This window comes from Streptopelia decaocto (assembly GCF_964273445.1).
Source record: "Streptopelia decaocto genome assembly, chromosome: 5".
Taxonomy (NCBI): domain Eukaryota; kingdom Metazoa; phylum Chordata; class Aves; order Columbiformes; family Columbidae; genus Streptopelia; species Streptopelia decaocto.
In genome coordinates this window covers 29658280-29680240 of record NC_138659.1, presented here as the reverse complement: position 1 = coordinate 29680240, position 21961 = coordinate 29658280, and the positions used below count along the sequence as shown (strand labels likewise).

General features: G+C 36.6%; 1 protein-coding gene across 4 annotated transcripts in view; it reads right to left on the bottom strand.

Annotated features, from left to right (window-relative positions):
- ZZZ3 (zinc finger ZZ-type containing 3) overlaps positions 1–21961 on the bottom strand; it is a 56444-nt gene that overhangs the window by 16709 nt on the left and 17774 nt on the right. For all 4 annotated transcript variants that reach the window (XM_082054840.1, XM_082054838.1, XM_082054837.1 and 1 more), the window contains 2 exons: positions 17265–17420; positions 13361–14922 (listed from right to left, as the gene is read on the bottom strand). In XM_082054840.1, coding sequence (XP_081910966.1) covers positions 13361–14871 — 1511 coding nt within the window. In that variant the 5' untranslated portion in view covers positions 14872–14922; positions 17265–17420. The remainder of the gene's footprint in view (positions 1–13360; positions 14923–17264; positions 17421–21961) is intronic.

The following is a 21961-nucleotide window of genomic DNA, read 5'->3' as shown; positions in this document are numbered from 1 at the left end:
CCAATATGGTAACAGGGACAACTTATTCATGTTCTCAATAGCTATGACCAACAAGCTTTGCTTGCAAAGTTAAAAATGACAAATGAGATGACCTAATTTCTTTTCCACTTAAAAAATGAGCTTCCTTCTACCCCAATACAAATGACTCTGTCACAGAATTTTAACATTTTGCTCCACAACCCAGAGGGTGGACAGAAATGACCCAGAAACTGTATCTAAACAGTTAATATAACCCTCACCTTAAAGCAGAATATGAGAATCATTTATGAAATGCATCTACAAACCAAGGAACAATTTGCAAAATAAATGCATACAAGAGATCCCTCTAAGAATACAGAAGTTGAATGAAAGCGTCAGTTTTGCCCAAAACTGCCACCCCAGGCTCACGCACAATTTTGATTGTCTATTGAACAGATACATTTGAGGGTCACTGATGTGACTATCATACCTATACCCAATAATGTCCTCTTCCCAAACTGTTTTCTATACAGCTAAATCAGAGTCAGGAAATCACACAATATTGTAACACAGGCTTTAAAAGATGGGTAACTACATGTAATACCTTTTATCAGCTTTATAGCTGAAGTTATCCACTTCACTTTCTGAATCATGTAGTTACCCATGGCCCCTGTTGTTGCAAATTATGATGCATCAACTTTTTTTGTGAGAATGTTTGCTGACATTTATTATTACAACTGTTCAGCACAAAATGCAACCTAACGTATACCAAAATCAGGTGGGATCTATTCACTACCCCACTGTTCCAGTAAACTTCCTTTCTATTCCGTGGCTAAAAAAAAGATAAGCCTAACAAGATGAATTCCACATGTATTACAGAAAAAATCCAGAGGTTACTGAGCTAATGCAAGTTTTTCAATTGACTGCACTGGTAATGGGGTAAGGCTTCAAGTGGAGAGAAGTAAACAGCCTGAAGGCAAAATACAACCTTTGTACCATTAAATACTGAAGTTTCTACCTAGACATTAAACTGCTGCCTCCCCACGAAAAAGGGTCATTTTCTTCCCACTTGGATGAATATTTGAAAACATAAAATATAGCCATATGTTCTGAAGTTTGAAATGAAAATACTGAACTTGTTTAAAACCAGTAGGATACAATTCTGTTCTGAATTTACTATTATTTAAATTTGTCTTGCATCTAAGATGATATTAGATAAAACCCTTTCTTTTCTTGAACCATTTTACCTCATTTCTTCAAATTGTATTTAAGCAATCACTTTTCCAAGTGAAACGGCAAGAAAATAATAATTGCATTTTAAACATTTACATTGGCAATTAGATGACGTGCTAGTTTAATGATGATTCATGTGCTTGCAGTGGGGGAAGAAACCATCTTAATGAGGTGGCCGTAAATAATTAAGTCTGAATGGAAAGAGGAATTACATTTGAGAAGAAATAACCAAAAAAACAAGAATAATGAACTCAAATTATTTCCTTCATTAAAATATTGATGTGACCTCAGTGAAGGGATCATGGACTTGAACATAAATGGTGCGGAAACGGTACCTCTGGTCTTCATGGATATTTGTGAAATATTACAAGAACGTTAGGATCATTCAAAATAATCTAATGTGATGTTGATCTGTGGCTATACAGCACTATTACCATGAAATAATTAAATAAAAGGGGGGTTTTGAGCAAACTGTTCTGACAAAAATATTTCCCAGCACTTTTTTGGACCTCTGCTAAAGAAAAGTATTAACTTGGAGCTATTTAACGGCCATATTCAGTTTTTGTTAATGAATATATTCTGAAGCAAAGGAATAAAGTCCAATTTTATCAAGCGAATATTGGAAGTACTGAAAAGCATGAAAATGTGCATTTTGGAGTCTTACACTGCCAAGAAAAAAATTGAAAATACTAATCCTGAAATACAAGGTTGGCATATTTCATATTCAGGCACTTCAGACTGGCCGCAGTACTGCATTTTCTCTAAACCTCTGCACACTCTTCTAAATTCCAACATAACTTCTTAACCAACTGTATTATAATATGTCCGCATATGTTCTTTTAAGTTTCGAACCACTACTGTTTTCACAGCTTTATACAGACAGGCTTTTAGTTCTCTGGCCCTACATGACTGTAATAAAGCCAAGTATTTCTCTGAAAAAGCAGTAAGCCAAATAACAACGGACACACTGAACACTTGACTGAAGTCTCTATTCTGGCTTCTTAACCTCAAACAGTAACATAATACTTCTGCATAAGCAAAAGACACTGTGCATAATTTCCAAGACTATTAAAAAGGAGGGGAGAGAAAGGGGAGAGAAAGGGGAGAGAAAGGGGAGAGAAAGGGGAGAGAAAGGGGAGAGAAAGGGGAGAGAAAGGGGAGAGAAAGGGGAGAGAAAGGGGAGAGAAAGGGGAGAGAAAGGGGAGAGAAAGGGGAGAGAAAGGGGAGAGAAAGGGGAGAGAAAGGGGAGAGAAAGGGGAGAGAAAGGGGAGAGAAAGGGGAGAGAAAGGGGAGAGAAAGGGGAGAGAAAGGGGAGAGAAAGGGGAGAGAAAGGGGAGAGAAAGGGGAGAGAAAGGGGAGAGAAAGGGGAGAGAAAGGGGAGAGAAAGGGGAGAGAAAGGGGAGAGAAAGGGGAGAGAAAGGGGAGAGAAAGGGGAGAGAAAGGGGAGAGAAAGGGGAGAGAAAGGGGAGAGAAAGGGGAGAGAAAGGGGAGAGAAAGGGGAGAGAAAGGGGAGAGAAAGGGGAGAGAAAGGGGAGAGAAAGGGGAGAGAAAGGGGAGAGAAAGGGGAGAGAAAGGGGAGAGAAAGGGGAGAGAAAGGGGAGAGAAAGGGGAGAGAAAGGGGAGAGAAAGGGGAGAGAAAGGGGAGAGAAAGGGGAGAGAAAGGGGAGAGAAAGGGGAGAGAAAGGGGAGAGAAAGGGGAGAGAAAGGGGAGAGAAAGGGGAGAGAAAGGGGAGAGAAAGGGGAGAGAAAGGGGAGAGAAAGGGGAGAGAAAGGGGAGAGAAAGGGGAGAGAAAGGGGAGAGAAAGGGGAGAGAAAGGGGAGAGAAAGGGGAGAGAAAGGGGAGAGAAAAACTGGCTCCATTGTCATGAGGCAATCAAAGAGCAACCATCGAACTATCTAGCTACAGTTACATCATTTTCTCTGAAAGATCTGTGAGGAACTACCAAGGAAAATTATCTCACATCCTCTGCCAAAACAAAACAAACTCATACAACTAAAATTGCAACATTTGAGTAAACCCAGCCAGTCATATCCCCTACACTGACTGAACTTCTCTCAATTCTAATTACTAAATTACTAGCACTTACAAAACCCAAAGCAGTTGTCTCTATAGGAAAGCTTTCATTCTGCAGAATGTAATTCTGTGTTTCCACAATCTCAGTACTTAGATCATATTAATTGCCAGGAAACTTTCAGATGAATAGTTGAAAAATTCCATACAGCACAGATACAATTTGAGTATCTCTATGCTGAAAAACCTTGATTAAAATGGGGTTTTGAGGGACCAATATTTAAAAAAGGAAAGCCACTCAAAGACTGATACCCATCAGCAAGTTTTCCTGCTGATTCCGCTGTTCTGCTGCAGTGGTAACTACTCCACTCTTGGATTGCTCCATAAAATAATTATCACACGGCAGAGCCATATTTCTGGAAGTCCTGCCATAGGCAATTAGTTATTACACTATTCATTCCCGGGAACATTTTTCTAATAGTGACAAGGGAGGCAGCAGCTTCCTCTCCTGTCTGTGGTAAAGCTTGAAAATAGTGCAGCTAGTACCTTAAAGAGACACATTTCCCTTTTGATCCAGTTTTCTGAGTTCTACTTTCAAGATGCTTTCTTCACCCCAGTCCTTCCATCCAGTGATAACACTATTTACATTTCCAGATTTAAGTATCAAGAGTTACATCTTCAAGAGGAGAATATCCTGTACTTTAAACCATAAGTGAAAGAGCGATGTGAGAAAGTGATACCACAAAATGAAGATTTTTAACTCTTAGGTGGCTAATTCCAATTAGTGGATGGAATGAAATAAGTAAAGCGCTTCAGTTAAATTGCAGTCAATGTGAAGCATTGGTTTGGTCCTGTTGGACAACATAAGGGGCAGACATATAAGCGGCTGTTGGTAACATTCACCAAACACCACAAAAATGCCAAACCTCCTCTAAAAACAAGGCCCCTACAAAGTCTTAATGCTCAAACATTTAAGAACACATGAGAAAATTTTCTGCCACTCATCTTCTCCATAAAAAAGAATTTTCATCTTAAATACCTTTATCCAACGTAAACTTACACACAAACTTGAAATTAGCAAGAGGGATCTACTACTGGGCACTACTTGGAGTTTCCTTATTGAACATTCCCACATAATTATAATGCATTTTCTCACCTTTTAAGCTAGAGACTTAGGAACAGCAGTATTACTTCTACTCTCCCTTCAAATGAAAATAAATGGAAGGAGGTCCTTCCCAGCCCAAAGTTTAGTCTGTATCTCATTACATAATCACCTCTGAAGTAATGATACAATGAATATTCTCACATTTACTTATATATATAAACTCATGCAACTTTTACTACCTCGAAGTTTCACATATTAATCAGACAATCTTACAGACACATAGCAAAATGTTTATGACTTGTTTTTAGCATGAATCATATATGGATTGAAAATGCTTGCCTTGTTATCCCAGTGATTATTTTTCCCTTATTTAAATATTTATCATCATTAGATCACTAACGCAACTCTAGTCAGTATTTTTAAGTTGACAATACAGTAGTTTTATAAAGCTAGCAGGTGACAGAGGTGACACTTAGTAACAATGGAAAACTGTAGCAAGAAGCCTGTAATTTATATAATAAAATCAGCACGGAGAGCTCCCTGTAATTTATTGTCTAGATGCTCACAGAAATTACTTCAAGTAAGTTACTGATAAAATGTTGTGCTGCTGGTGGTCATCATTTTCCACTCCCAAAACTAACTGTACTTCTACAGTTGCGTGAATATAGTTCACAATATGATAAAAAGTACAGCAACATCAAGTTGGGGGATTAGAAGGCAAAAATGTGTGTGCCATCATTTAAGTTTTATATTTGAAATACTGATTATTTCTTGCACAGGTAGGATTTCATTAAAAAACACGGCTAAAATATATGTAGAAAAAAATATCTACTTTAAAGCAACCTTGTTTTTTGTATTTCCAAGAGCTGTGGCCCTAAATCCACACGCATCAGCAGATTTGAGCAAGTCTTTGTTTTAGTGCCACCTACTGGCCCTCCAGCAAAGCACAGATTCAAACCTGCTATCCGTACCAGGTCATTCTTCACTCTGCATTTTGGTCTGACAGTGATTCAAAAAATAATCCCTTAGTACCTGCTAAACTGAGAAAGTATTAAACGTGTTATAAGACTGCAAATTACTGTGGGAAACGCGAAACATTAATTGCACTTGGAATTTCTAAGTTAACCCAAGGCAGCTGTATAAGAGATTGGCTTCCTAAAGAAATCTTTAAGTCAGATCAAACAGAATCTTCTAATTTCAAAGAAACGTTTTGTTTTGTTTGGGGTTTCATTTGTTTCAATTCAGAAACACCAGACAATGCTCCCAGCTGGTAAGCTTGGCATGAAATCTTTGCCAGTGTCATGAGATAGTAATTCTGACACTGTAGAGCTTCTCACAAATTATTCTGATGTGCATTCACGATTTAAAACAATCTGTTACTGCACGAGGGAAGAGTGTTGGGCTTCAATGTGAGGCTTGTGAACACACATGACAGCAACGAGGGAGCAGATGAGACTGATGGAGAGTGGCCCTTCTTTGATCTCCCTTCAGAAACAGAAGAGTTTAAGGGCATAATCAACAAGGACACATATCCACTCCTGTCAGGCCTTACAACAGCACCTTTGCCTGAAGAAAGCAGCATATGGTAGGTTTTTACTTACCTAATGCTTAGATACTATGACCATGTAATCTACTTATAGCCAATTCCTCAACTCATTATGAAGTTTTTTTCCACTCTAGCTTAACCTCTTTACACATACTGCAATCTACTGTACTTTATCCGTATTTCATATTTGTACTTCAGACCTTTAAAAATACTTGGAAGTAAACAATTCAACTGCATCTCCATGTAATACACCAAACAACTAAAGAATACATGAAGTGGCTTCTCCAAGTCTACTGTGCCAGTAACAGAAAAACAAATCGCTATTTCTGAATGCCAGCCTCAGGCTGTAAAGCACACTTAGTTAAAACAAAACAGAACTAAGCCAAAAAGCACTTAAAGCAAACAAACAGACACAAACCACACACTAAACCCCCACCAAACCCTAAACCAAACCAGCAAACCCTACTACAGTCTTACACAGATGCAAAACAGCCACTTCCCACTCTAATTCCACCTTCCTTCTAACTTGCAGAATTCCAGACTTCGTATTTCAAGCATCTGAACAGCATTTTATTGAACTTGTGGTAGCCCTTTCTTTCTTAAATCTTTAACTCTGTCCCAGAAAGAGAACACCCACTCATGTACTTCTATAGGTGTCGTCCTTGCCCAGAGCTGTTCACCACGCTCAGCACTATTTCGTATCAGCTGTACAAAAGCACCTTTAGCAAATACCCACATGTCCAGCAAGTTGTTAATTTGTTTTAGTAGCAATTAGGTCTCTGTGCCTCTGAACAAACGTTAACTTGTTTCAGTCTTGTCAACGTGAAAGGTTAAAACATCATCCATCAGCTTCCCCCCAATTAACATATTTTAATGTAGCATTTTGCTCTTCCTTTAGCAGCACTTTCTAAAGTACTTGCCTGCAGGACAGTGACATTTAGTAGGGAAGAAGATATAGGTCCCTGTCATTGCTCTGTTTTCAAGGTTTGGAGTGACATGAGGAAATGGCAGTAAAATCATTTTCCTCACAAGAGGCACAGAAAGACAGACTGACAGCACACCCCAACTCTTTCTCCCCGCTTCTCATAATCTCTAATGAGAACAACAAATCCTTTGCTGAGACAAAACACCATACAGATTCCTCCAGTATCTCCACTTAGATATTATTCTCTGGAAAGGCTCTGGGGACAGCAACCATTCAGAAGGGGATAACCCATGTTGCCATGAATCTCATCAACCACACAGAAATCCTCTGAAGAAAAATCGCTGAGAAAGCCGGCAACACGGATTACCGAACTCCTTCAATGTTACTTTACACAGGTTTTCACTAAAATCCAAGGAAAAAACTCCGCAATTATTCAGGTATAGATTCTTGCTGTAGGAACAAATTAATCTATTCCCTCAAGTATTCCGTTACAGTAATATCTCGAGACTGTAGTTGGATTACAAGACCATGATATGCAATCATCAGAAGCTGAATGTTCTAACAGCAATGCAAAGAATTATTCACTCAATCTTTTTTTGGGGGGTAAAAAAGATGGAGAAAAGTTAGAAATAAGGAAGAAAACTAGTAAAAGGTATATTTCTATTAGTATTCACTAGGATAATAAACCATGGACAAACACAGATGGTCCTTTGTTTAGGAAGCATAGCATTTTCAAAGGTGGTTATACAAAACAACAGCACATCTTTGCCTTAAGCTATGCAAAGCAAAATAAAGATGTGCAATAATGAAAAATTAAAAATCAGCTGGCTATTCCTACCAAGAACAAAATTTAAATGAAATAAAGAAGTAGGATCCTTCCTCCTCTCAAAACAGCCTAAGTACTCCCTAGTACCGAAGAAACACTTAACTTATTGCTGAGACTAAACCAAGCACTAACACATACAGCTCGTACAAATCTTTTCTAAAAAATACTGCCAGTTTTGCAGTTAGTGATGGAGATGCTGTCAAAACTTCATATAAGACCAGAACGAATACTTAAGTCTGGTAATGGAGTTATCATTTCAAGCAGGGTTAGTTAAAATTGAAGAGACACCTGCATTCTCACAGCAAATGCCAGTCACTGTGTGCGCATTTTCTTGGCGGCGTCAATATGCTTACCAATATTTTAGCGAAATACTCAGACATCCCCACCAAGTAGGAAAAGACATTAATATATTCCTGGTCCCACCAGACATATATTACATTGATATTACTGGGATGATCACACTTATCACTTCTGCTTTTCTTAAGTGTTCCTTGTGTGCATGGCCAAAAACAGCCAGAGGCTCCCTCTGCACACAGCTGTGCTGGGTGAATATCTTACTACCCCATCTTTTCTTGGGCTTCTCTCCCTTTTTTAAAATCAGGACAATTAATTTCCTACAGCACTTGATATTTTTTTTCAAGTGAATTTCCTACACCTCAAAATAATTTATTAACTAACACTTAATTTTCCAGTTTTGATGACTTTACTAATGTGGTCCTTCAGAAACGGTACGCCTTTCTAAATGAACAGGTGGCCAAAAAAACTTCTACTTTTCCTGTATTAAAATAGTAACTTTGGGTTTATTTTTTTTTAATTTGTGGATTTTTCTCCCATGATTTTTGACCCACGTTGATCAGAGATGTTGGAAAGACGAGTTCCTCTAAAAACTGGCAGTTTGGGAAAGGGGAGAGCTGCAGAGCAGACAGAGATGCTGCCACACAGGGCTCATGGAGGTGAGAGCGCAGGCAGAAAAGCAAAGCAGGTATCAAGCAAATCGGGAGAGAAAAGAATGCAAAGAGCAAAGGATACAAATGTGAAAGAAATCAAGCTTTGTTTCCACAGGATGCATTCTTTAAAGGAGGATTGTGCTGCATTTGATAGTGCTGTTCACTAGTACTGTGCTGTGCTTTGTTAAGATGAAGAAAAATGAATCTGACAAATGTACTTCACGTTTAATGGCTTGTAGAGTAAGACTCTTACTAGAGAGAGAAAAGCAGACGCAGCACATGCGCCAGGCATTATCTCTTGCAAATTAACAACTCTATTATTTAGTGTTTACTGAATAGTTTATGTAATTATAGAACATGATTCTATGATTACAAAAATACTCTTAACTAAACCTTAATATTTAATCTTGCAATAATTTTTCATCACTTACAATTTTTCCATTGATAAGTATTTATATATAGAAAGGATCTTCTAAAACATGATACAATAATAATTCTGGCAGCAAACCACGCGCAAAATACTTAATATTTTAAGCTTGTGTACAACAGAATGAGAATTTCATTAATAAATGTGGTCGTATGCACATTACACTATCATAACGTCTTAATAACCCAACTACCTGCAATACCAAACTGCAGTAGATCAGAAACACCTCATATGAGAAGTTTCTAATTGATTTCCATTATATTCCTATTTTGCGGATGAACCAGTTGCAGCATTCAGCTTCGACATGAAATAAGATTTCTAATGAAAGCCAATTTAGTTTTTTGTTACTAACACCACAGACCAATCTACCAGACAGTAGAAACTACTCTCTGAAAAAAATACCAATTTTCTTAAGTTTTACATTAATCGGCAGCTTAAGAAAAATATCACTATGTCACACCACCCTTTTGTGGAACAAAGGATGAATTAAAACACATTGTAATCTCATCTATGTAGCATATGTGCACCCTTTTCAAAATTACTAATTTGTATTACGCTTCAACACTAAAAATGTATAAATTACTTCTTCTATGTTGATGATATATTCTATAAAGTACTCAGAGGTTATATGCTGTCCTGGTATTGTTGCTTACAAAATAGTTGCTGCATTGTAACATTCTTGATCCCATTATGGATTAAAACTGCTACTATAGAAAGTAACTTGATTTACTTGATTTATACCAATTCCCTTTATTCCTTAAGGTGAAACATTAAAACCCAAACTCAAGTGCAGTAAGATGAACTTTTACAGAGAACTGTTTTAATCTGATTCATTAGGCAGAAACATTTGTGACTGAATAAAATACAAAACCTGAACCACTGGAAATGCCACAGATGCTTCTTTTCTTTCTCACATTCATACAATATTGAAAGTGCATCTGAAGACATTAACAGTATTACTATGAACTGTCAATTAAATTTTAAATCTTGTTGTATGATACTACATCGTCTCCTGTCTTTCCAAAGTCTCTGCAACAATACAACCCATAGAAGGTGAGAATTCACAATACTGGGTTTTAAGAGATGCATTAAAATATTTCATTTTAATATCTCCTCAGTTTAAATGTCAGTACAGCTATTATGATTCTATATATTACAAAGTAATAAATGAAGCCAAAGAGATATGAAAATATTTATTTACTGAATAAACACAAGGTTCTAACTCCTGCAATTGAATGCCTGCAGGAAAGTGCTCATGCATAATTCATGTATTTCAGTGGGCTTACCTACAGCCATAAATGGTCCCTCTAAAGCTAACCACAATTAAGAGGATCCTAGAAATACACCATATAATGCATTATATGCACATGGAAACTCAATTGCTCAATGACGTTTTCATCTAGAACTCAGAGCGAAGTGACAAACAAAAATCCTCCCTCGTGCAACCTAATACCTGCCAAATATTGTGAATCTCCAAAGAGAGCAAGTAGAGAGGAAGAAGAAAAAAAAGGGGGGGGGACTAAATGAAACACTAGGCAAAGGCGGGAAGATGTACTGAGGATAAAATATTGCATAAGACAGAAAATTAAAGCAAGCTACTGCACTGTAAGAAAGAATTAAACCATAAAAAGATACAGCAAAGAGATACAAGAAACTCCTGAGGAAAGACAGATGCGAAACACTAAGCACAGCATATAAAAGTAAGCAGCGTAAAAACTTTTAAATCAACAAGTTCAGTTTGGATGAAAATACCTCAAGAGAAAATGCAAAGGCTTCTGAGCTAGAACATGTAAGCAAAATTCTCTAATATGCATCAAAACATATTTTTAAAACAATCAAAATACACAAAAATTCAAAGTGTATGTGTAATAACAGAAAAACTAACATTAACAATATTTTACAATTATGCAATCCCCTAGATCAGGCTATTATTATCTATATGAATGTCTATGTTGAGGTAAAATTCCTGTTCAGAGACCTCTGCTCTGTCTTTGTAGGAGGGATCTGTTTTATTAAAGAAGCATTTCAGCCTTCTCTCTGAATAATATTCCCTAATTTGCTTTCTGTGATGCTTATTTTTCCTATTATATCACCCAGTTTTCCAGATATATTAATACATGAATGTTAGTTAAACACGACAACATTCAAAAAGGAACAAAATTCATACAAAAATACCATAATATATGTTTAGCTGTTTTTCTTATAGCAAGTCTTATCAGCAGCTGTGTGACTCTGTATGCCACCAAGATACGTAATGTAACAAGAAATAAGGCAAGTTTACAAACATATCAAATTGCTTTTACTCCAGAGGAATAGAACTTCTATTTTATGCTGTGGAACATCCAAAGAATGGTATTAATGCCTTGGAAAAATCTGCCTCCTCAACCTAGCCAAGATAATGTCTCTCAGAATTTGCTTATAAAAGAGAATAGAAATATGAACCAGAGAAAAAAAATCATCCATAAAGACAAGTTTAATCACAAACTGATGAAGGACAGGAAAACAAAGCTGTGAACCATTTGAACATGTGATAAGAAGACCAGCGTACTTTGCTTAGCCAGAAATATGACAGGCAAAGAGAAAAGCCTTCACCCAAGAGCATGGGAGCCTGCAAGTATTTGCATCTGAACAATCAAGGAAAACATTTCTGCTAAAACTCTTCGTTTCTTTTTTTCATTTAACATTTCAGAAAATAAGCACCAAATGAGATGAACCAAAGGTATAATTAAGACATTATTGAAAAACTGTAACACATGAATTAGGAGTATTCTCTAACGAACTTGGGTATTTTTTAAATTGAAAAAGGATGTAGTGCTTTCTATTAAACTCTCCAACTGTGAAGTCTGGATAAAGGACAATGGCACTCAAATACCAAAACATACATTTAAGTTCTTTAGCAGGATCTTATAACCATGAGGAACCATCAGAATACTAGGTTTATTTTCTCGCAAATATGATCAACTACAACAAAAGACTGCCCATAATTTTCCAACATTTTTTTAAAAGGGGAAAAAAGAATCCAGTTAACACTACCTTCAGTAGCATTCGTCCCTTTTGAAAAGCAGCATTTTTAGTTTGTTCATCTAGAAGTGAACTGTAGCTTGGACTTTTGTTGCCACCAAAAATCAGTAGAATATAAGAGAGGTTAAAATTAACAGCAATTTCTTTTGGACTTTTCCGTTCAGGCCAGTTAGTAGCAAGCCACCAAGTCCCAGTCACAATTTCAAAAGTTTCCCAATGAGCTCTTGTAAACAGGCTACCAATCTGAACCATATTTTGGAATCATAGGTTGTCTGAACCATGCTCTAATTTACAATTTTCTCCGGTTAAAACAGTTTATTCATATCCCGTATCGAACAAAATTTCATTATAAAAATAACGCAACTCTAATGCCAAAGAACCCAGTCAAACTTCTCCTGGACTAAACAATCAGATGTGCCTTGTGCCCCACATTCATAATAATCATGCTGTGATTATTTACAGAAACTACGAGCAGTGGTTTAACTCTTCATATGAAATCAACTGAAGCTCATCTGCATTGGGTCTTTCGGTACTCACAACAAAATGCAGAACATCTACTAAACAGCAAAACACAGCAAGTCAAAACAGCAACACAAAGACTATGCAACAAAAACCATCATCCAAAGACTAATTTTCTCAATGTAAACTTTCTTCACCGAGAAAATTGCCCTTTTGTTTCAAGAATCTCTTTCAGTTACCACAAATGGGTGATTACCACCATTCTACTTACATTCAGATGATAAATATAAAAACAAGTTAGTGTTCTTTTCTAATAATGCTTAGAACCTGTATATATTTACATTTAATGAATATAAACAGCGATGTAGACATAATTTACTCTGTAGAATGTTCTCAAATCACTGCGTTTGATCAATTTAACTTCCTTAACACAATAATGGTTAAGTCTTTCCCATGACACTCTGCAAAGAGGTATCTAACCTTAAATATCTATGTACAACAGAATGATTTCATAAGCTACATGTGCTGTGCCTGCTGGATATGCTAATAACTAACTGAAGTCCAGGTAAGGGTTGTAATTCCTTTAGTTCTGTTTCCAGCTAGTTTTGTAGAGAAAAGAGACAACAGATGTGTTAAAAAAAAAAAGGCAACACACCAACAATTTCTGGCTAAAGAATTCATATTGCTAGAAAAGTATAAACCACATTGCTGTACCATACTGCATATTAAATAGAGTTTAATTTTGCATGGGGTAGAAACAAGGAAGAAAAATGAAGACTGAAGAGTAGGAAAATTATAAAGCACTTAAATTTTTGTCAAAGTACTTTAAATATGTATTAATTTATATATATATTTTGGTAAGAAACAAAAGCAGAATTCATGGTTACCATAGTTACACATACTCTTTGTTGTGTTTCAATGCCACATGATCTGATTCAAAGTAATACACATCAGGCTCTTCCTCATCATCCTCTGCAGTGTGGATGTTGGCACTCTCTTTGGCAGACGGTACATATCCAGCAACGAGCCTACCCTCAGAAAGTGGCTTTCTTAGTCCGTCACTCCCATGATCTCCCGTATTACAATTTCTTTCTTTTTCATTCTGTTTAATTTCTTCAGACTTTTTGGGAGATCCATTGATATTATTAATACCTACAGGTACATTCTTTTCAGTGGGACTAAGATTATTTTCCTCAACCTGTCCGTTTTCTCTACAAGGAGAGTTATTTTTAGTGGGGCTACTTCTGGCAGGGGCAGCCCTTCGTGGTGAAGTTCTCAATGTGTATCTGTGTTCTTGAAGTTCCGACACAGACGTCACTTGAGCTGAAACACAGTCCAGCACTGACGAAGGTGGTTCAGGTTCACCTGAGATCGATGCACTGTCACGATGAGTATTCAGGTTGCTATTGGTGTTCTCAGCACACTGTTCCTTAGAGGCACTACTATCTCCTACAACATCTACCTCCTCCTCTGAATCCCTCAACAAAGACGACTGGATTTCAGAAAAGGACCCTGTAGCTGGCTCATCTGCCTGATGAGCGTGCTCCTCAGGCAGGCAGTCATTTATTACTTTGTGGTCCTCTAACTTTACCTGTTCTTGAGAGTTTGTGCAAGGCACATAATGGTCTACAACACTGTCCTCCTTGCTGCTATTAAGCAACAACGAAGAATGGGCAAATGAGTTTCCATTTTCTGCTACTGTTTTGTCCTTGGCCATACAGGAACCAGCACTGTTCTGCTTAGTGTTCCCATCAAGCTGACAGTCATCACAGTTAAGAGAATTTGAGTCTCTCTCACCAACTCCATTGACAGTCTGATAGCCTGCAATCTCATCAACTATTGCAGAATTATTAAATCCTTCTGCACAGACATTCACCTTTTTAACTTCCCTTTTGTCACAATCATCCAATATAAGACATCGACAAGCTCGCTTAGTCCCTGTGGAGACTGCATCATTGTCCGACACTAAGCTTTTATGCTCCAATGACTCCTTCTCTGGTTTAGCAGGCAAGTCTTCCTCCGAACTGTTGGGTGCCTCTGAACGCAGACAGCGCTTAAATCTTTTCAAAACTGGTGAAACAGGTTCTGTTTGTTTTTTTTCACAATTTTCCACAGTTTGTTTATCAACATTATCCTTTTCTGAAGTAGACAGCCCTCTCTTTCTAGGGCTCACCCATGATTCCCGAGCACTCTGTTGTTTCAAATCAGTAGTTCTTCCACCGTTACTTCCCTTCTGAGTTTGCACAGACTCTGGCCTCTTCTTTGGTGACCTTGATCGTATTTGAGGATGGGGTGAAACTTCCTCTGGATGAGCAATACTACGGTTTCTTAATGTTCTACCACAAAAGTTTTCATCCAAACCATTTAAACCCACTGTAGATCTTGTAACACGAGTAGATCGAGAAGCAGCCATACTATGGCAAGTCCCTAAAGTATGTTCATCGTGATCCTCTCATTGGGAAACCTTCAAAAAAATGTAAACAAAACAGTCAAAAAAATATTTTACAAACACCTACAGCCACAACAAATCTGAAAAATATATTGTCACAAATGTACCTAAGGCAAAACTGAACATGCCTGTGGAACGTAATAATACCACTCTGTGCCAATAAATTAGGGCAAAGCTACAAAGTAGCTGACCTGGTATCTGTGGTTGCTCTGGCTTGTACTTGTGTGTGAATGTTCGTAGTTCTGCCTTACATAATACTGGAATGTTCCAGTTAGCCTCCGGTTACTAAAATACACCATTTTTATGTATAGTACAAATTATATAGTGTATTGGTATTATTATTTAAGTTGGTCTGGTCAACTGAGAGGTACCAATTCACATTCTTAACATCCCCCAGTTTCCAGTGACATGGTTTCACATGCTAAGAAGGAAACCATCAAAACTGTATTTGCTTGTTCTCTTGTTGCTTAAACCAAAACCAAATAGTTCACAAATAACAAAACACAATTGCAATTCTAATTTAACAGGGGATTAAAAAAAAATCCACACTAGTAAAAACTAGTTATAGTCATTAATACTAAAAATTAACTAAAGCAAAATGTCTGAATCAAAGACATAAAATCATTCAAGTTGAAAAGGACTTTGGGAGGCAATCTAGTCCAACCTCCTGGTCAAATGAACATCAAGATTAAATTCAGATTTAGTTAACACAGGACATAGTCCAATTGGGTCTTGAAAACCTCCAAGTACAGATATGCCACAACTTCTCTGGGCAACCTGTTTTTAAGTGTCCCTATAGAGAAAATACTTTCTCTTACACCCAGGTGGGTCCTCCTCAATTTTGCATCATTTACGGCAACAAAAAGCCTGGCTCTATCTTCTCAGTAATCTCCTCTGAAGTACTAGAAGGTTGTTTCCCATCCCTTCTCCATTTTTAAACTTTTTGTACAGTTGGTGAGATGAATCATCACCTCCGTCAGATTCAAGTAAATTCAGACTCAAAGCTAAGTTTAAAACATCCAGTTTGAGAGTGTCTGTATTTCAGACTTCAGGGTGAAATGTAGGAGTACTTGACTTGCCCAATCTCAAAATAACATCTTTAATATAAATCAGTTCGGTCTTATCCTTCTATTCATTTCATATTTAAAAATTCAATGTGTCAAACTGCATATCACCACAAACCTGTCATAATATCCATGATAATGACTAGATTCCCATTTGTACATAATGGCATACCTTCCCTTTTCCATCTACCCAAATTCCAGATTTTACAAACCTGTTCAACTGACATATGATGTGAAGACTTAAAATTTTAAATATGGAATCAAACCTTTTCCATGTTGTTTAGAAAGGCTGAAAATGACAAATGGAGGAAAAATGTTTCAATAGCTGTTTTTCATCTTCAAAAAAGGAGAGCGGGGGGGAAAAGGGCTTAAATTCTCACTAATTTACTATTTAGGTGTCAGATGCTCCTAGAGTATCAAAGAGAGAACAGGACAAGACCAGTGCACCTCTTAGGCAATACGATTCCCTCCGACAATGGTATTTACTATATTGTCTGTTTAGGTATTCATAATGCAAGTAAGCATTTCTTAATGGAAGTAATGCTTGCTTGGTATACCTCTAGATAGAGCACATCATTTTGTGTAATGCAGAAAATGCAATTAGAAAGTGGAAGTTTCCAATGTTCTCAAAACCACATAGTATTTGTGCTGATACAACCCTCCTGCTTGTTAGCTGTTCCCACTGCCTGACAGGCCTGCCTGGCAAGGTGCACTGCTTGTACTCCTGCACATACAGGTAAAGAGCTGCTATCGTACTGACTTCCATTCTGGCCATTTAAAAGTAATGGTGCAAGACAAAGCATGAGGTGTCCAATGAACTCTGTCTTAAGGGAAAATAGAAATAATATAACACACAGTAAATGGGCAAAACATCAGTAGTTCAGTTGAAGAGAGGAAAAAAAACCCATGTAACTATTAATATGTGTTGCCTATAATGGTTGTTTATATGTATTTTTGAAATGGATAAACTTGCCTTTATATTTTCCCCTTTTACACATAAGCTCAATACCTTCTGAAGAGTGATCTCATTTGAGGTTGAACTTAAACATGAAAACCAGGGTCATTTAGATACTCTGTTTTACCTAGGTTGTTCTAATTTCAAATGGATTACAATGGAATAGATTAAACCAAGTTCCAGTGTACACTCAGGTGAGTAATTATTGCTGAACTTGACAGAGATTAAAAGTAATAGCTAAGACAGAAATCTTTACTGATTTGCTGGTATGCTACTTTCTAATGAAATACACCTTACATAACAAGTTATTTAATTAGTACAAAATGGAAACCACTTACCATTGCAAGACTTGAAGAAATATTAACTTCTGACATTTCACAGAGCAGACTCTCACTGCACCACTCAAATAATATCAATCACCACTGCTGATATCCATGATGTAATCCAAATGCCTTTTACCAGTTTATGCCATCACATTAACAAGATTTTGAAAACTGTTGAGAAAAAGACAAAGGTATCAATAAAACATTTAAATTATTTCACTAAAAATTAAGAAGAATGCAACAGGACATATAAAGTGTAACATCTTTTTACAGATGCAATTATCAGTTTTAGAAGTGTCCTACATAAAGAACAGTATGCTATAAGATAATTAAAAATGAGCAATGCTAATTTAGGTTTCAAATGTAAAACATCTTTCTTGGTTATATTTAAGTGATTCACGGTATCACACTAAAGATGTGCAAGCAAATGAATTCACAATAGAGTCTCCTGTGTTAGGCTCTTCAAACCTCAGAAAATATTTGAAGGGATGCATGACATCAAGTAGTGAAAGATATTGCTACAACTAACAAATTATGAAATGCATGGTCAAATACATTTTATAATTAGATACACAGTGAAAAACAATTATTTCTGCTATTTAATTTTAATCAACTAAGCAGAACTCAAAACTTACATTGGTTCCAAATCACTGAATAACCTTTATCTACACAAGAGGAATGAAATGCCTTCCAGAGTTCACATTAAACCGATTCTTCATCCAAGGAAAACAATGTATACTACCTCGTTTACAGTGGAAGTAAACCAATTTTGATATTGAAAGACAGAAAACAAATCTACAGATCCAGAAGCCACATAATGCTTTCAGTTTGGGCACCAGTGCCAATGCCCAACAGGTATTACGTTAAAAAAGATACCAAGAGTCGCATTTAAGAACATCCAACACTATGGAGGCACCATAAATCACTACAGAACAGTGATTACTGACTCTTTCTTCATATTCTGTTGACTTTATAAAAGCAAGCTTGTTTTTATAATCACAATTCAGAAACTTCATGATACAAAACACAAACTGACCGGTTTCTCCACATTCTTCTTTCTACAGTGTGATGTTTAGATTCTATACATCTAAAGCATTTGGAAATTGTCCTCTTTAATGTCAACCTACTTAAGATTTCATACAGGTAACAGCAGAAAACAAATTCGCCGTTAAGTTGAAAATTCAAAATATAAACTGAGTCAAATAAGGCAAGAAGAGTTTATATCTAGTTACAGTGAAATTCAATAATGAAAGATATTTCTGCAATGAAGTTAAGTATCATAAATACTATTATAGTTATAACCAAATCAAATGAGACTTCAATTATTCGGTGTAATTTCTTAATTTAACAAACAACACAGAACTGTCATAATAAAAGACAAAGTAAGAATAGAAAAACAAGGCAGCAAGGGACAATAGCTACAGCCTTCCACAACAACTCAACCCTAGAAAACAGAATAGTTCGTCCATCTCAAGTATAACAAATCATCATCTTGTATGAAGAGAACGAACCTTTTCAATTTGTAACACTTCAGAAGAAACACACTTCTACACACATCTTTCTAATACTGAAAAGCAGAATGTTTTCTGGGAAAGAAAACAAATCAAACCGAATCTGTATCAATGACAAAAATACGGTGTGATTTGAGAGTATAAGACTGTGCATAATTTAGTAGTTTGAGACAATGTACACTCAATTATTCTACATCCCACCCCAAATTATTTATTTAATTTTGAAATCCTGCTTCCATTTACCTAAGTATTTTCTAGGCTGCTCTTACAATGCACTTACTATAACTCTGTTAAAATAACTGACTTTTACATAAGAACATAGCAAAGCTGGCCATATTGCTGAACCTATAAACGTCTGTTTCTTTCAGAATCTCTCAGAAACCACTCTGAGCTACTGTTTACATGTTAGGAAACATCAGTCCACTAGGAACAAACTTGCTACTGGTCTAACTCAGTGCAGATACAGAACCAATAGCCAAAACTGGCTCTTCTCAAGCCTCTTTCTAAATTCCACTTCTGCCAAGACTCAATCAGACTTGACAAAGCCTGAGTTTGACCTGCCCCTGTGTCTGTAACTCAGCCTTCTACATTAAAGTGGTTTAACAAAGAAAATGAGTAACATTTTTCATGAATCTCCTGTTTGGCATTACCTTCTATTATACGCATGTCATAAATTTTTAACCCATTACTGCATCCATATACTAAGGACGCATGTATGCAATCTTTAGTCATTAGCGGGACCCTGTATATGCTTCATGCTATGGCCCTTGGGGGATGTGGGGAGTGGTGAAATTACATCTTCTGGTTTTGCATTTTCCACATTTACACCAAATGTATCTTGATCAAGCTTTTGTGTTCTGGACTCGATGATCCTTATGGGTCCCTTTCAACTCACGACATTCTATGATTGCCTAGAGACACCCTTGATCATTACACCATTATCTTTCTTCTTATCAGCTATACACTCCAGACCACATTATTTCAGTGACACAGAAAAAAACCCACAATTAGACTTTATACATTTTAAGCATGCATAGTACTGCTTAAGTGTGTATCTCAAGAGAAAATAATATTCATAGATGACTTAAACTAATAAATAAAACTGGTGTATCTCTGTAGTATAAAATAGCAATTCTTAAATTCTCTGCAGAGCAGTGGTATGTTATTTAAAACAGTTGTTTTTTTTTTAATGGAAAGCTTGTTGTATAAAATGAAGACTGCAGAAGCTATTTATGTCAACAGACTCTAATCCCTTACAGAAGTATTTGCCCAAGACAAAAAAAAAAAAATAGCATCTCTGAACAGATGAGAACCTGCACAGCCATCAAGTTACTGGGATTTTGGTTTATCTCCACATATAAAGCGTATGGTTCTGTATCACTTCCTAGTAAAGCGGCATTACTAAATTGGGGATGAATTCCATTTAACAAATTATATTCACCAGTCTATCACATCTAGAGTATGCCAGCATCTCTTCCCACACATACCAAGCTTAGCATAACTACATTAGCAAGAAATTACTTTTCTGGAGAAGGCACTATATTTTTCTGATTTTACATTACATCAAAATAAGCAATACTTTCAATAGATGGAAATAACCTCCACCAAAAGACATTACAAAGATCTTACTTGAGATAATATATAACAATAAGTAGCTTAAAGCTATAATGAAAGTTTAAATGTAACAGAAGTAAGAAGAAATAAATGTTATGAAGCTCCCTGGTCTGGAATCACTCTGAGATTTCAGCCATCTCTGACACAGGAAGATGATATTATATTTGGTCAAAATAGAGTTTGTCAGAATGGTACTACTTATACTTGTTTTATATATAAGGATAGCAAGATTAAATAAAGAAAAAAAACCCAAATACAATAAACAGAATAGTAGAAGAAAATGATAAACCATTTTAAAAAACTGGAGCTGTCCAAACTAGCACAGACATACTTTATCAAAAACTAAAAGTGCGAAGAACCAGAACAGATAGTTCAATACGCTAATCTTCTTCCTTAAGAGATGGGTTCACCAGGCCAGACAAACCTATTCTTACAGAAAAGAAAATAAAATAAAACAAAACAAAACCAAACAACATTGAAAGAATCTTTTTCTGGAAAAAAAGAAAAAAAAAAAAAAATCTGGTTTTTTCAGGGCGGGGAGTAATGGACAATTAAACCCATAAGTTGAATCTGGCACTTAATACAATGCATGAAAACAAACAAAAGCTTAATCTCTTCCTCTCCACAATTGTCTTACATTGACCTCTCTTTCTCTAAAACCTCAAAATAAAGAAAAAGGTCAAATGAGCAAGTTATACAACAATGACCGGCAATGCACATCTGCTCCTTTGTACCCCTTCCAGTCAGCAGCAGGTTATCGGAACGGCTGACTGCACTGCTATTTCTCTTTCTTCTGAGCTACCTACATGAGGAAATGTATTGGGAGGCTGGGTATGATAGAGCCATCACCCCTTTTCCAGGCAAACATTCCAAGGTTGCAAAGTTACTTCATATAAAACTAAATATGAATTACACAAATGTACAGCATAGCCCTTGAATAAAGTAACCACTCTACCAAATTTCTTCTCCTTACAGACAAACCCTGAACTGATTTCAGTTTCTTAAATATAGGCAAAATTACAGTTTGTGCTTAAACCACACACTGAAGCATCTGCCTCAGACTGATATTCCCACCCTGCTGCCTCTCCCTTCAACTTTCAGTCAAAATAATTAGTCATTTCTGTGCACAAATATGGAATTTTTTTTTTTAAACCCTCTTACTGATTAAGACACATCTGACTTTTTCTTCAACAAGTTTTTCTACCTCCCTGTTTTGGAGTAAGAAATTGGAATTTGGCAGAGAGAAGCATCTGCCTGAGAGCAAAAGTCCTGGTGGAGCTGTGATGAAGACAGGCTATGAGGAATGATAAACATGAATGGATAGGCAGGAAGGGCAGCTATATTAGCAAAGTGATGGCTGGAGAAAGAGACAGACTGGAACTCCTGAAGAACTGCTAGAAGACAGAAAGATTGCAGAAACGGGAACTCGGAATAACTGGAAGAAGCAGGCAGGCAGAAGCTGGGATCTTACCTAGTCACAACTAATTATCTGTACACATCACCACAGCACTGATTCCAATTATCTGTCACAAACACTTCTGACAACTCTGTCAACAAAAGTATTTGTGGAACTATACTACGAAGTGA